The sequence below is a fragment of the Pipistrellus hanaki genome, assembly GCF_964339955.1.
Source record: "Pipistrellus hanaki genome assembly, chromosome: 10".
Classification (NCBI taxonomy): domain Eukaryota; kingdom Metazoa; phylum Chordata; class Mammalia; order Chiroptera; family Vespertilionidae; genus Pipistrellus; species Pipistrellus hanaki.
The window spans coordinates 25,206,400-25,223,087 of NC_140512.1; the positions used below are offsets into that span (position 1 = coordinate 25,206,400).

At 39.9% G+C, this 16,688-nt stretch overlaps 1 protein-coding gene across 2 annotated transcripts in view; it reads right to left on the reverse strand.

Annotated features, from left to right (window-relative positions):
• Positions 1 to 16,688, reverse strand: part of ABCB1 (ATP binding cassette subfamily B member 1) — a 71,891-nt gene that overhangs the window by 39,246 nt on the left and 15,957 nt on the right. For both annotated transcript variants that reach the window (XM_084897353.1, XM_084897354.1), the window contains 4 exons: positions 12,931 to 12,988; positions 10,838 to 11,029; positions 10,263 to 10,434; positions 3,990 to 4,114 (listed from right to left, as the gene is read on the reverse strand). In XM_084897353.1, coding sequence (XP_084753479.1) covers positions 3,990 to 4,114; positions 10,263 to 10,434; positions 10,838 to 11,029; positions 12,931 to 12,988 — 547 coding nt within the window. The remainder of the gene's footprint in view (positions 1 to 3,989; positions 4,115 to 10,262; positions 10,435 to 10,837; positions 11,030 to 12,930; positions 12,989 to 16,688) is intronic.

Genomic DNA, 16,688 nt, shown 5'->3' on the forward strand with positions numbered 1-16,688 from the left:
TAAAATCCTAACTCCTCATCACAACTTGGAATTCCCCACGTTACGGCCTGACCCACCTTCAACAGCCTCTCTTCACCGCAATCTTCCCTGGCTCAGCTGAGCTCCAGCCACAGGAGCCTTCTATTTCCTACAGTCATTGCCCGCTCAGGACATCCAAAAGACTACTATCCCGGCCCTCACCCGGGAAGGCCATTTCTCATCCCTCCCTTCTCAGCTTAGATGGAACCTCCTCAGAAATGCCTTCCTGACCACCATATTTAAAGCAAATTTGCCCTTCTCACCTTCATCAGTATACTCTTTGATTGGCTCATTGTATGTTTAAAAAACTTATAATCTGCTTCTTTGATGTCTTTCTTATATTCCTTCTTACTTTCCTTCCTTCCTTTTTTTTCTACCTTTCAATTTTGACTAAGGATCACATAAGGGTAAATATCCTCTATTTCTGATTTACTGACAATCCAGAGGTTAGCACAGTGCTTGTCATGTAGTGCATGCTAGTTAAATATGTTGAGTAAATGAACTTTTAAGAAATGGGCAAGCTGGAAAGAACTTTGGGACTTCAGACTGTAGTTTTAAATCAACTCTTAACCTCAGACAAAACTAATTTCCAATTTTCCAGGGGAGGTTGTTCTTTCAAAGATACATCCCAGTAACTCGTATCATCTGAAGAGATGCTTTCATATGTAAAATGAACCTTTGAGCTGAAACTGGTTTGGCTCAGTGGATAGAGCGTCGGTCTGCGGAATGAAAGGTCCCAGGTTCAATTCCAGCCAAGGGCATGTACATTGGTTGCAGGCACATCCCCGGTGGGGGGTGTGTGCAGGAGGCAGCTGGTCGATGTGTATCTTCTCATCAATGTTTCTAGCTCTCTATCCCTCTCCCTTCCTCTCTGTAAAAAATCAATAAAATAGATTTAAAATAAATAAATAAATAGATAGATAGATAAATAAAATGAACCTTTGAATAGAGCTATGTAGGCCCATTTGCTTATTCTTATAATAAAAAGTTGATCACCATCTTCTCTAGGGGACAAAAATGTTTCTGTACCTATTAATTAAAGCACTCCATTAAAAAAATATCTGATGCCCTTACACTTTTTAGTGAACTAAAATGTTCAGATTCATCTAAGTTCTGCATATTGGACTTGACTCCCAAAATGCCCTCTCCCTTCTACCCAGGTTATATCCCATATCTCATTATAATTTTGTTGCTAATCATCTTTCAAAAGATTCATATTTCTCAAATTTAGGATGTGATTAACTGTAGGAAGCATTGTTATTCTGTTATTCGATGTAGCATCAGTTCACATACAGGTGAGACCCAAAGGGCTAGAGCCTCAGTATAATAAGCACGTGCCACATGGAAAGTGACAGCAGGATAACTTGTGTTTCAACCTTGGCAACAGGGAAAGGGCAGGGAAAACCCTCCCCTGGGAATCTGAACCATAGGCAGTATCCATGCAGGTCTGAAGTGTGAATTCCTACTACCAGTGTAGACAGAGAAGTTAATGTAAGGTGGTCTTGGAGCAGTGATCCCAGTGATTGGCACAAAGTCCCACCTGGAAGAATCTATCTCCATTCAGATCCATAGCAATTGTAAAAAGTCACTGATTGTAGGGCTTATCTCAATGCCAAGAGAGGATGAGTTGTGACAGAAAAATGTGCACCTTAGAACTGATGCAATACTATCTATTTCCTGCTGGTTCCTAGAGTGACATTTTTTCTGAATCCTGACCAGGTACTCAGGTCTTACTTTATGCTGTTAGTCTGCAGGCTCTACAGGAATCTCCATGTCTATAATCATATCATCTATGAATCATGAAAATGTTGTTTCTTATTATCCAATCATTACAGCTTTTATTTTTATTTAGTATTCTTATTCTTTGTTTCCTTGGCCTGCATAGTATACAAATTCAGAACCTACTGTGTAGAAGCCTGAAGTTTTGATTTCTATGGGAAGATGCTTTTCCTCAGCTCAGAAACGAGGCAGAAGCAGATAAGCTTTGCTTCTGGTGGGCATGGCACTTTTCTGGCCCACCTTTCCATGGTGGAAAACTGGAAAGGATCCCAAGTTAAAACCTTTATTCTCTGACGGCTCAAGCATCAACTATTCAGAAAGAACTTTCTGAATAGCATCTCTACAAGAAACCTCATGACTCTAAAAAAGTATGTTATTTCCAAATAATATTTACCCTGCCTGGCATATTAGGTATTGTTTTATTTTATTTTATTTTTTTGTGGTTGTCTGTACTCTTCCACTGCCCTGTTATAATTTAAGCTCCAGGAGAAGAAGGAATTTATCTCACTGGATGTTTGCCTGGTCACTCAGGAAGACTTCTCAGTTTAGTAGTCAGACATATCTTAAGCAAAAAAACCTTAGCAAAAAAATCAAGATAAGTCTTTCCTTTGGACTATAGTACTACCTCGTCACAAATCATTCTCAGAGGACATCTTTGTGGGGTAAAATATCACATATGAACAAAAGGCTACTCCAAACACATTATGTACAGTTTAAAGAATAATTAGCCGAAACCAGTTTGGCTCAGTGGTAGAGCGTCGGTCTGCGGACTGAAAGGTCCCAGGTTCGATTCCGGTCAAGGGCATGTACATTGGTTGCGGGCACATCCCCGGTAGAGGGTGTGCAAGAGGCAGCTGGTCGATGTTTCTCTCTCATCAACGTTTCTAGCTCTCTATCCCTCTCCCTTTCTCTCTGTAAAAAAATCAATAAAATATATTAAAAAAAAGATAATAATTATACAGTGAATAACCACGTAACCACAACTGAGGTCAAGAAATGAAACACCATCAGCCCCACAGAAACCCCCTTCTCTGTGTCCCATTATGACCCACAACTCCTTATCCCCTGCACAGGTAATCATTATCCCGTTTTCTTTTATGGCTTTAACAAACCATGTGTAACCTCCCAAACAATACAGTTTAGTTTTTCCTATTTTCTAAAAGAAATAGTCATAACCTAAAATACTGTATTATCAGATGTTAATTTTAAGTAAATTCTATTGCTGCTCAGGAATCAATGAATCTGATATTCTAAATTTCAATAAATTACCATGTATACTCTCAGAAATCTAATAAAAGGGAATACAAGTAGTTGTAAAGGAAATATTAACACACAGTTAAAAAGATTTTGAACGTTTGCACAGATGTGCTTTTTAATTATATTTTTATCTTCTAAATCATGGAGCATAACTACTAATGAGGGGCCAGGCAAGAGGGAAAATGAACCAGAAATTAACATGTCCCCACAGATCTTACACAAAAATACTCATTCAATCTTAGAAAAATCAAGTATAGTATGTGTCAATGATATCAAATACAGAAATAAATAAGAATTTACTAGATGGAAACATTATCGCCAGGGATAAAATGGTTCAGCACCAAGAAACTATTTTTATGCCACTACCCACCTAGGAGTTTCTAGGAAATGCTTTGAATTAGCAGATATAAGAAGAAATTCATAGATATAGAGAACAGATTGATTATTGCCGGGGGTGAGGGGGGGAGGTGGCGGTTTGAGGGACTGGGTGAAAAAGGGGAAGGGATTAAGCAGTACAAATTGTTAGAATAGTCATGGGGATGTAAATTATAGCATAGAGAATACAGTCAATAATATCGTAAAAAATGTTGTATGGTGCCAGGTGGGTACTGGAAATATCAGGGGACCACATTGTAATGTATATAATTATCTAACCATTACACTATACACCTGAAACCAATACAGAATATTGAATGTAAACTGTAACTGAAAAATTGTTCAAATGGTTAAAGAAGAAACAAGTATATGACATTAACAACAACAACAAAAGGAAGAGTACAACTAGAATCATAACTTTTCCAGAATATTAGACATGCTATAATATGGATGAAGCTGTTTAAAAAAACATACACATTGTCAACAACACTGTCAACCTGAAGGGCATAAAAGATGACACAAAATTTAACATTCCTATCAACTTAAAAAGAGATTCAAACCTTTCCAGTTCTTTCTTCTGTCCTCCGAAAGCAATCACAGTTCGAATTGCTGCTAAGACCTCCTCAGCTACTGATCCAGCTTTTGCATATGCAAGGAGTTCTTTATCAGTAAATGAAGATAGTACCTGTTTAAAAATGCAATTTAAGATCATGTAAATTTTTAAAACAAGTTCATTTTATCATTTGTAAAATAAAAATATATACACAGATGCTGGTACATTAATATATTCATTGAACAAAATGTCTTTGGTCATGACATTCTAATTTTTAGTATACAGATATTTACTCTGTAAGACACTTAAATTCTCTTAAAACAGAGTTGATCTATATACCGTATTTTCTGGCGTATAAGACGACACTGTGTTCTAGTAAAAAGCCTGCTCAGATTGGCCAGAGTCAGAGAGGCAGTCTATTAAAAAAAGAACTGGTGTTGCCTCGGAAGTGGGGGGTAGTCTTATACAGCGAATATAGGCCTAAACCTATGTTTTAACTGTAAAATTAGGGGGTCGTCTTATACGTCTGATCGTCTTATACGCCGGAAAATATGGTACATATATATAAGCCTAATATGCAAAGTGTCCCCTCAGGATACCAGGAGTTAAATCGCTCACTCTGACGTGTGCTGACCACCAGGGGGCGGCGTGGAACAAAGGAAGGACCCCGCCAACAGCCAGCAGCCTCTAGGGACCCTATCTGTGCACAAATTTCATGCACTGGGCCTCTAGTATATAATAACCTCCATTAAAATATATTTTTTTTTCTCACTGAATGCTTCAGGGATCCTCATCTGAATAAATAAAACTAGGAGTTTAGAGAAAACTTCAGTAAAACATAAACAAATGTGGAAAAAAGGCATTACACCAAGGAATCCCAGCCCTTGCTCATGGTACTCTGGTTTACAAGTGTGAGTCAGAAGAATGCTAGGGACAAGCTAGTTTCACATGCCAGGAAAGCTGGCACTGCTGAGCAAAACAATACATGCAGCCACCAGGGGCGGCTTTGTTTTATGGGTGTTCTTTGATTCCTCTGTCTGGTTCCGGGGCATTTATTCTGTGGAAGAAACAGTACAGGGTACTTTAAATACACAGGATCTCATTTATTCTTCTCAATTGCACAGTGAAGTAGGTACTACTGCCCCCATTATATCTGCGGAAATGGAGGAATGAAGAGGTTACATCATTTTACAAATAAAGAAAATACCCAGGCCCTAGCAAGTTTGGCTCAGTGGACAGAACATTGGCCTGTGGACTGAAGGGTCCTGGGTTCGATTCCGGTCGGGGGCACAAGCCTGGGTTGCTCGATCCCCTGTAGGGGGCCTGCGGGAGTCAGCCAATCAATGATTCTCATCATTGATGTTTCTCTCTCCCTTCCTCTCTAAAATCAATAAAAATATATCTAAAATTTTTTTTTTTTTTTTTTTTTTTTTTTTTTTTTTTTTTTTTTTTAAAGAGAAAATACCCAGGATTCAAGCCTGATACCATATGGCTTCAAAGCCTGAAAGAATAGCCACTAGAGGGATTCACTCTCTGAAACCAGCCATTGACATGTGTGAACTCGAGTCCTAAAGGGCCCTCTTATGAAAATCAAATCGCCTGGCCCGGGCGAAGGGCCAAGGCTACTATTTATATCCGGAATGCCTACGTAGCCAACCATCCAGCTAAAGGTTACACACGAGCAGTTCATAATACACTACTGATTAACCTATTACACCGTTTCATAAATAATTTACAGGCATTTGCGGACTCACTTGCGTAAGTACTACTAGTCTATTCCTTCTTGTCATAAAGAGCCCAAAGCTGTTTTGGTTTTAACAATGCACTTCTTCCTTGGCTGAGTGTCAAGGTAAAAAGGAGCTGTGGCAGATGTAGGAACGGGTGGGTGAGAGCAACGAACACTTATTCATCATGCCCCACGGGCATTCTAACATCCCGCCCACACCCCAGGCCTCGCTGCCTCCTCACAGCCATCTTCCGAGGGTGGCACCTGCCTGAATCACTCACAACGCTGGGTCTGCGCCAGGGAGCTCATTGCCGTCCCTGAGCCAATGAGCTGCATAAAATGAGAGGCACATGCACTATGTATGTTTCAGCTATTTTTCTCTCCTTCTCTGAAAATATCACCCTGTAACAGTCACCACAACCGAGGCAGGCAACGACAGGAAGATTACCAGAAATACTTTCGAATTAGGAGTTTCAAAATATGTTATTTTAAGTCGCTCTTAAATATATCAACTACCACACAAAATTCAATAAGCCTGGTTCTTTTCCCCCCTCTTCATGAGATTCCATAATGATAAGCATATGGGTAAGCAAAACTATGGTAGAATGTTCACGAAGTGTTCTGTTTTGCTTTTGTACTTGAAGAGATCTTGCCTGTTAAAAGAAACCTTCCGAACTGTTCTTAGGGATATGAAAAAGCGACTTCCACTGTTAGTCTAATGTAAACAAATGGTGATAATTCCATTATTACAATTCCCCACATAAACTATATTAAAAGCATCACTAGCCCATTCCTTCTTCCCAAGGCTGATGATTTCTTAACAAAGCTTAATTAGTATTAGTTGAGACATATGAAATTGTTATTTCTCTAAGTTAAAAGTTGTCTGCTATAGGCAATTTTATACATTCAAACTAATGTATTTGGAAACAATATATATATATTTTTTACCACTATACATATTCTGGACTTCATTTTTCTACTTCTCAGTGGAGTTTTTGTTTTGAGATAATTTATACCTTTTGTTTTTGAGATAACTACTGATTCACATGCAGTAAGAAGCAAGACAGTGAGATTCCATGCACCCTTCATCCACTGTAGCTTTCCAGATGTAGTAACATCTGGAAAGCTACAGAACACAATCCCAACTAGGAACTGAACATTGATATAATCCATCAGTGTTATTCGGATTTACCAGTTTCACGTGCATTTGTGTGTGTATTTAGATATAAGCAATGCTATCACCTCTGTATAGTCATGTAACTATAGTCATGACACAGAGCAATTTCATTACAAGGATCCCTGATGCTAGTTTTTATAGCCATAGCCACCTCTTACCTTACCCCTTATCTCTCCCCCCTCCCACCCCCAATCATCCCTAACCTCAGGAGAACACTAATCTGTTCTCTGTCTATAATCTTGTCGTTCCAAGAACCTTACATAAATGGAATCATATGGTTTTATCACCTTTTTGAAATGACTCTCCCCCTGCCACCCCAGTATAATTATCTTGAGATTCATCTAGGTTGTTAAGTGAATCAAGAGTTTTTTCCAGCCCTGGCCAGTTTGGCTCAGTGGATAGAACATCGGCTTGGGGACTGAAGGGTCCTGGGTTCAATTCCAGTCAAGGGTGTGTACCTTGGTTTCAGGCACATCCCAGGTGGGGCGGGGGTGTGTGTGCAGGGGGCAACAGATTGATGTTTCTCTCTCATCAATGTTTCTAGCTCTCTATCCCTCTCATTTTCTCTCTGAAATCAATATATATATATATATATATATATATATATATATATATATATATATATATATATATATTTTTTTTTTAAGTTTTTTTCCATTTTATTGGCAGGTAGTATTTCATGGTATCCATGTACGATAGTTTAACCATTCAGTTGTTGAAGGATAGCCAGCTATTGTTGGGTCCACAATTTTAGCCATTATTTCTTCCAATACGCCTTCAGTCCCACTCTTTCTCCTCATCTTTTGGGACTCCAATGGTAATAAATATGATTGTCTTTTGGACCTTTTGCTGTTGTTCCACAGGTCCCTGAGTCTTTTCATTTTCTCCTCGTTTCAGAATAGACGAATTCTATTGTTCTCTCTCCCGATGCACTGATCCTATTCTATTATCTCCACTCACGGTGACAGAGCTCATCCATCCTGACTTTTCTGCTGTGTATCTTCTATATCTCTAATTTCATTTTGTTCTTTTTTAATAACTATTTCATTGCTGACATTTTCCATTTTTTTCTTTTGTTTCAAGAGAATTTATAATGGCTTAGTGAAGCATTTTTATACTAGCTATTTAAAAATTCCTGTCAAATCATTCTAGCATCTGACTTACATCAATATTGGTGTCAGTTTAATTAGTCTTTCTCTCATTCAAGTTGTGTTTTTGGTGCTAGGAGTGACGAGTAAAATCTTATTATATCCTGGACACCTTTTATCTATTATGTTAGTAGACTCTGAGTCCTGTTTAAACCTTTATTTTAGCAAAGAGTAACCCTCTTTGGGTTTAGGGTGCAATTTTTGGCCTACTATTTTTAAAAAGAACTTTCAATGGCAGTTCACATTCATCATTTTGTGAGTTGTGGTTCTATTGGCAGTTTAATATTCAGAGCCTCGCTAATATTGCTTTGGTCAGAGGGGTTTATTTGGAGCTGCTGGGGCTCCTAGGGAGCCTGCCTCTGCTACCTGAGGGGCTAAAGGGGGCTTCTCAAGGCCATTCCACCAGGTACCTCCTGCTAGGGGCAGAGTGTGCGGATGCTCCTACTTGTGCCCTGGGTGGGAAAGAGAAGCCCTGTGCCCATCGAAAATCTTCCTGGACCAGGAAGGTTGCTGGGACTGGGTCCCTTCCTGTTCTTCCTTCTTGCCTTGGTGTCTCTGGGTTGGATAGGACAGTCTCAGGCTCACAGGGACAAAGAGGCTTTCCAGTCTGGACCACATTCCTTTTAAAATGGCCCACAACCGCCTTACCTGGTTTGGCTCAGTGGATAGAGCATCGGTCTGCGGACTGAAAGGTCTCAGGCTCGATTCCGATCAAGGGCACATGCCCTGGTTGTGGGCTCAATCCCCAGTAGGGGTAGTGCAAGAGGCAGCCGATCAGTGATTCTCTCTCATCACTGATGTTTCTATCTCTCTCCTTCTCCCTTCCTCTCTGAAATCAATAAAAATATATATATTTAAAAATGGCCCACAACCAGAGAATGCAGAGTGAGGGTTAAAATGTATGTCTCCAGCAATAAGCTATTTATCAAGTAAATAGTATCTGAAGCAATGCATAATTAGTTAATAAAAGATGAGTTATTTTCCTAACTTAACTAGAATGGACACCAATACATTTTAGATAGTTTATCAACAAATACTCATATGAAGAATTGGTCACCTGACTCGCTTAATATTATAAACAGAAAAACTGATTAACGTGGAAAGCTTTTGCCAAATGTTTCAGCTGACTGATACTGAGATGCAATTTAACCACCAAGAATACCATTGAAAGCCTGTGCTACTCTGAGCAGCAAATTAACAGAATCCTCAAAACTTCAGTTTCTTCCTCTGTAAAATGGTCTAATAGCTATACTTCAGAAAGATAACACAGAGTCCCCGAAACCAGTTTCTAGCTCTCTATCCCTCTCCCTTCCTCTCTGTAAAAAATCAATAAAATATATTTAGGAAAAAAAAGAAAGAAAGAAAGATAACACAGAGTAAATGCCCAATAAATGGCAGTTACTGTCTGCAAGAACAAAACAATATCTATCCTACAGAATAAAAACCTAAAACTTCGCAATGTTTGCACCTGATTACTACTGTTGGCCTCAGCGTTGGTTGGCTCTCCTTTATTTGATATATTTTTCCCACACGAATTTGTAGCACTTTCTTTAAGTTGTGTTAAACCCAACAGAAATTACATACTGGGCCGATCTCTCCACCACAGCCTGCTCTTACGTCTAATAGGTTTAAAATGAACACCACACTGAGCCTTAAGAAGGAAAATAAGTTTTACTCTGCCTTTGTGACCGGGAGAGAGAACTACAGACTTAGTATTTACAATGCACGTCAGAGTAGGACATACTTTTTAAAAATTGATTTCATACCAATGGATTTAAATATATATAAACATAAAACCCATTTATGATGCTGATAAAACTGACTTATCAATTAACAAAATCTACCAAACCAAAAACATGAACACTAATCAAGCTAATTGAACGGGACACATGTGTGGTTCACTAAACATGGGTTTCTATTTGCTGTGAGTATGGAATTATCAACTAGAGAACACAGCTCTTTAAAGAGGTGAGCATGCCTTTTATAAGAAGGCAGAGGATGAGATAGGAGAGCTACTCCTTTCTCTCCCAGCTCTTCTCCAAGTAACGCCAGGGCCCAGGACAGCATGGAGTCCTGGCAGGGGTAGAAGTCAATGAGGTGGCATCTGTTGATTCCCTCCGATTTTGAACAGAGGATTACTGATTTTAAATGGATCAGGTATGGAGTCAGGGTCATCATTTGGTAAAAACAGCTATAGTTTGAGGACCTGGATTATCAGGCGTCACCTACCTTTGCCCAGATGGCAGCTGACAGTCCAAGAACAGGACTGACGGCCAAAATCACAAGGGTTAGCTCCCAACCACGTGTAAATCCAACTATAAAGCCAGTGAGAAATGTTGATATCGACTGAAAGAATATTCCAATTTTGTCACCAATTCCTTCATTAATTTTGGAGACATCACTAAAAGAACAAATAGTGTTAGAGACAAACGTCAGAATTGTGAACACAGAACCTTCCCCCTGAATCCAGTTTTCCTTTGTTTGGACATGGGGTTAACTCATTGGCATCTCAGCTCCAGCTCCAGGGAGTGTCATGCTTTGCTCTGCTGCTCGCTGGCAGAGGACTTTCTGTCTGGGAAGTCAGTTCCTCATTCAGCGCCAGCCATCCAGGTCCCCCCTCATGTCCTGACTCATGTACTGGGAACAAAAAAGATGCATAAGACATGCCGCTGCTCAAAAGGAACTTAGTTTCCTAACTACTTCCAGGCAATGTATGGACATGTCCTAACAGGTGTCATGGCATCTCTTTTCTCCCAATAAGAAGCAGAACCATGTCTGAGTTCAGCATAAAGCCAGGTACTTACTCTGTGAGCCGAGTGTTCAGCTCCCCAACATCATGCACGTCAAACCAGCCTATCTCCTGCCGCATTATAGCGTGAAAGAACTGCTTCCTAATTTTAAATATCTGCCTTCCAGCTGCCAGGCACCAGAAGGAAACCTGAATGTAAGCAGCGACGAGCACACCAGCTCCGATCCCACTGTAGTAGTAGGCATACCTGAAAAACAAGAAAAGAACTGCACACGCTGTTTTCTGATCAGTGCGTCATTCCCAAACACACCACTCATTTTTCCTCGTTGGCTCTCTGGCTACCTTCCAGTCCTTAGCAAATAGGAAGGGGCTGTGACCAACAGGCTGACCTCCAACTATGTCTGTGCTGGTAGAGGGGGGTGGTTAAGAGTGCACTTTCTGCGCTGGCTCCCATTCCAGCTCCTCACTTGCTTGAGGTGTAATGTGGGGCGGGCTGCTTAACCTGCCTAAACATCCGTTTTCTCCTGGGTAAAATGGAACTAAGAACCGTAATGTGGTCACGCATGTAACACACTTGGCCAGTGCCCAGCACAGAGACTGCCAGGTATTGTGGAGGGCCTGGAGCATCAGAGATTCAGGTAAGATCTACCACGGTTGTCCTACCTGCTTGTCACACCTCAGCACCAGTTTTCTGCACATTAGCACATGGAGAGAAGTGACAGACCTTGCCAGGAAGTGAAACCAGGAGATGGAAATGGACCCCTGGCTTTTTTTGTTATTACTCTGGCAGAGCTGGGATGCCAAGAGACAATTGAAATAAGAAGTATTTTTATACCATCTGCCCAATTGGCCTTCAGGAGCTAGTCTATGATGCTTAATGAATCAAATTGTAGAGTCCTTCTAGTTTAAACTTGGACAGTAAAAACCGGGAGCATCTTCTGAAACCAGGCCCCTGATCATCTAAAAATGTTGAATTTATGTTTCCTCACGCTGACTCTTCCTGTTTAAGAATGCAAACAACTGTTGGGTTTTACTAAGCAATTAAGACACACGTTCTAACATTAAATATATCAATATTCCCCTTTTTGTAAAAGTTCATTACTTGTCATTTTCAAATAACTATGTTTGAATGAATCATGAAAAAGCTATAAAAATGGTTATGTTGTAACCATTCTCTGATTGCACTGCTCCTGACTCAGCAGGAATCCTGGTAAACAGACCTTCCCAGAGCTACACCTTGTCATTTACAATGTCTATCAGGGAAGATACAATTCCAGTATTAAATTTTAGCTAATAGGTAACTCAATGATTAATTATTATATAGTGGTAATGATCTAGCAAGACATAGCCAAAAAGAAATCCTATTTGAAAATCAATGCATGTATTTTAACCATCAGTCTATGATTACTCAAACAAATATATTTATGTTTAAGACTTTACAAGATGATTATAGGACAGTTTTATTTTCCCCAATATTAAATTTTCCATATGAATATTAGAAATATTTGCTTCTCATCTTTCAATAAATGATCAAGCATATTCATTCTCTTCAAATCTACGAGATTGCTTATAGAATAATGTGGAATTACCTTCTGATTCATCAATTCATACCTTTGGACATCTTTTATAACCTGTTCTTGGGCACATTATGTTCAAGATATTTAAGTTATTAACAAAAGATTCCCTGACATGAGTTAAGATAAGAGTGATTATATTTATTTTGGGATGTTTTGTTTAATTATTTAGAATTACATGCTATGTTTTTTAAAAAACCCTGTTGACTGATCTCATTATTACATCATTACAACCTGAAAACATCCAGGAAGCAAACTAATAATTACAAAGCTATTGAAATTAATGTGATTCTTAATTAATTCTACATTTCAAAGGGCCACTTTTGAAATCTTATTGCCCTGTATATGTATTCTATATTTACCAATGCATATGTAAATCTAATCTAGACTTAACCCTACATCTTATGCAGCTAATCATTTTCTTAAAATTCTATATTATATCCTCCTAGAAAATTAACAATGATATTTTCCTCCTCAAACTTTAAATCTTTATTAAATGCAAACTTTTAAACATTGCCACAATCAATCTAGATACAGAAAAGCTTTAACAAGAGTAAGGAAAATGTCAAATTACGTGGTCATTTGTTCCTCCAGCTTTTTGAAGGGATCTGAAAAGTTGAAACTGTTGATACCTAGACCACCGCACAAAAAAAAAATATTATTATGTCTTTGTTCTCCATTAAAAATAAGCATACAAATATGAATCACATTTGTGTCACTTAACAATTACACAAAAATAGCTCAAATTGACTCAGTTTTAATTGTGTATAAACATTACAGCATCCATTCAAACCCTTCACTGCTGACCATCACACACACACACACACACACACACACACACACACACTTCAATGGAGCTTATTTTCAAGAAGAAACCCACATTTACTAAGAAGAAGAGGTCTGTCAGCAGGAATATTACTCTCATTATTATCCTTGAATGAAGATATTTTGTGAAATATCACTCAAATAAGACAGGAAAAAGTTTTTCTAGGGTCTCTGTCCTGATAAATATCAGTGCAGACTTGACACCAGAGCACTTAGTATTTAAAATCTAACACTGCATTTTTCCAGATCCTGCTTTTATTTACAATATATAAAATACAGAGGATAATGTAATAAACACCAGTGAGCTTATCACGCAGGATTAGCAAATGTTGACATTGTTGGACACTAAAACTTGAATACCCCACCTCCACCAATACATATGATAATCACTGTTCGATATTTTGGTGTATATTTTTTCATGTTTTCTTCTCTGAATAGGTGTATACAGATACACAAATACACATACAAGCTTGTTTTTTTAAAATAGAAGTACAGTCCCTATTCAGTGGCCAATTTTCCATGTCAGTATGTGTATTTATATGTGTATCTCTATTTTTTCAAAATTACATCTATTTTACTTGTTTCCAATATTTTACTGTCACAAGTAATGCTGTATTAAACATACTTATACACACATATGAATATATAGTAAATTTTTTTATAGAATAAATGACATAAATAAGATTGTTGGATCACTGGGGAAGCACATCTTTAATCTTGTGATTAAAATGATTTTAATCATTAAAATGATTTTAAAAGTTATGCTATAACATAATATGAGCGATCTGGCTCCAATGGGTCTGATTTTGACAGGTATGAGAAATGGGAAGAAAAGTTTTTCTGGCAAAGGGAACAACATGGACAAAAGTCCACGGCAAGTTTGAAGAACGAGTGAACCAGTTCAGCTGGGGTAGGGGGTGTTTTGAGGATGGGAAGAGGCAGATATGTAGCTGGAAAGATAATCTGGGCCCAATAGGTACGGTGTATAAAAACTAGTCATCATTTAACAGTTTGTTCAGAAAAAAAACAAAAACATAAGCAGAGGTATGGTCGAGGATGATTTAGCTGCCAGCAAAATATAAGATTAAAACAGGGAGAGACTGAGAGACTCGAGCTACTGAGATTAAGTAAAGAAAGAGGATCTAAGTGAGAACAGAAAAGACAGAGAGTGCACATAAGATTTAGAGAGGGAGAAGTTACGGGTGTCAGCAACTGATAGAACACAAGTAGAGAGAGTCAAAACAAAGGTCCATCGAGACCTCGGGTGTGAGCATCTGGAGCGGGGTGGGGTCACTGTGGGAAATGAGCCATCAGCCGAAGCAGCAGGTCTGGTCAGATGCTAGTTTGGTTTTGAAGGTTTGTATTCTGTGGTACCTGGGACATTCGATTGAAGATGTCCAATGATTAGTCAGATGGTGGCTTTCCAGTTTTGGAGAGTTCAGGTCCGAAGACTTAGGAGTCATGTACTAGTGGCCATAGCTAAATTCAGGGGAGAAAAAGCTATCTCTCCTCACTAGGGGACAGGATGGCAGGCAAGGAGAAAATGGCAGGCAAGCAAGCACAGAACCCTGGGGAAGACCACACTGAGGGGGAATACAGAAAGTAAGGAAGAAATAAAGAGACACAGAGAACATATGAAAAGATGCTCAACATCACTAATCACCAGAGAAATGCAAATTAAAATCACGATGAGCTATCACTTCACACCTGTCAGAATGGCTACCATCAATAAATCGACAAATAACAAGTGCTGGTTTGTCTTGGTTTGGTAGTGAAACACACTAGTGACAATTAATACCATTTAGAAACACTTCCTGGCTAGTGAGATAAGATGGAAAATTCCAGGAGTGATAAGGAAACAAATCCTTACCCCGCTACTTATTATCCTGTCCTCATTTTGGAGCAGAAACAGTCTTATAACTGATAAAGAAAGAAAAAAAATCAGCCTGGACACATTGATTGTTGCATTGACAGAATGTGAAGCCGCCAAGCTTCGTTGCTACGCTCGCTCTGTCTCTGCCTCAGGTGCAGTATGTGGTGGCCGAGGAGCGACAGAAGAGAACGCCATCACTGACTCTCCTGGCTCGGGGCTCCCCTCTACCACTTTCAGCCACGGAAGCCTCCCTTTCAGCTATCTGACCAGGAAAGCTTCCCTGACAGATGTTATTTACATAGGGTGGTTCTCTGATTATAGAAGACTAGAGGCCCAAAGCATGAAGATTCGTGCAAGAGTGGACCTTCCATCCCCTGGCTGCCGGCACGGCTTTTCCACTCCAGCCCCAGAGCCGCCCTTCCACCTTCCCACGCTGCCCAGCGGCCCGGAGAGGCTGGGGTGGCGTGGACCGCCTGCATCATCACCATGACGATGACTCAAGCATCTTGACCCATCCCTGGCCGCTCAGCACCTGCATATACAAATTAACCCATCATTGTTGTTGGGTTAATTTGCATATTCACTCCTGATTGGCTGGTGGGTGTTGTGAAGGTACGGTCAATTTTGCATCTTTCTCTTTAGGGGTGTCGAACTCAATCAGAGAAGGGGCCAAAATCTAAAATCCAGCCTAAATTGCGGGCCGAATAGTTTACTGAACAGTCATAAACTGACAATGTCATAAACTGACAGCGGAGTGCAGTGATGACAGCGCGGTGCGGGCCACATTGCAAGACCTGGCGGGCTGGATTTGGCCCGCGGGCCTTGTGTTTGACACATGTGCTAGTGCAGATAGTCAACCCCTGACTTTTGACCCATAAGGTCCATTCTAACTCAGGAATACCATGATTCCAAGTTTTCCAGTCTTCTTGTGCAGGAATTTAGACCTTTTGCCTAGATCAGTGTTTCCCAAAGTGTGGTACACATAACCCCAGGGGTAAGGGAAGAGTTTGGTGGGGGTACGAGTTGCACCAGAGTTTGGTGGGAATATGCACTGCACTGTGCTTAACTGCACCTAATTCTACGTTCTCATGAGTACGAGGGGTACTCAGCATTACGAAAATTATAGAAGGGGTACACATATGTCAAAAGTTTGGGAAACACTGGCCTAGAGGATCAATCCTCATGCATTGCTCAGGCTAGTGCCTGCCACTCTGTGTGGCTGGGCCAATTGCAGATAAAGAGGACTCTAGGAGCCATGCTCTCCTGGTGTGTGCTGCTTCCCACCTCAGGCCTGAAGACCTGTGCCCATGGTTGACCTACCTGACTTACTAATAAGCAACTCAACCTAACCAGGATGGCACCTGGAGGAAAGACCAAGTGAAAACACTGATGTTTGCTACAATTCTAGGCAGAGTTTGAAATCACTACTAGAGTAGAAAAACACACACCAACAAACAAACACTCAAAGGGAGGACCCAGGAACTCAGCTCTGTCAACTAGCAAGCAATTCCATCGTGGCCATGTGGTTTCAAGTTCCTGGGCATTGGTTTCTACACCTATAAAAACACCAGAGGCCCAGTGCATGAAAATTCATGCACTGGAGGGGGGGTCCCTCAGCCCAGCCTGCCCCCCTC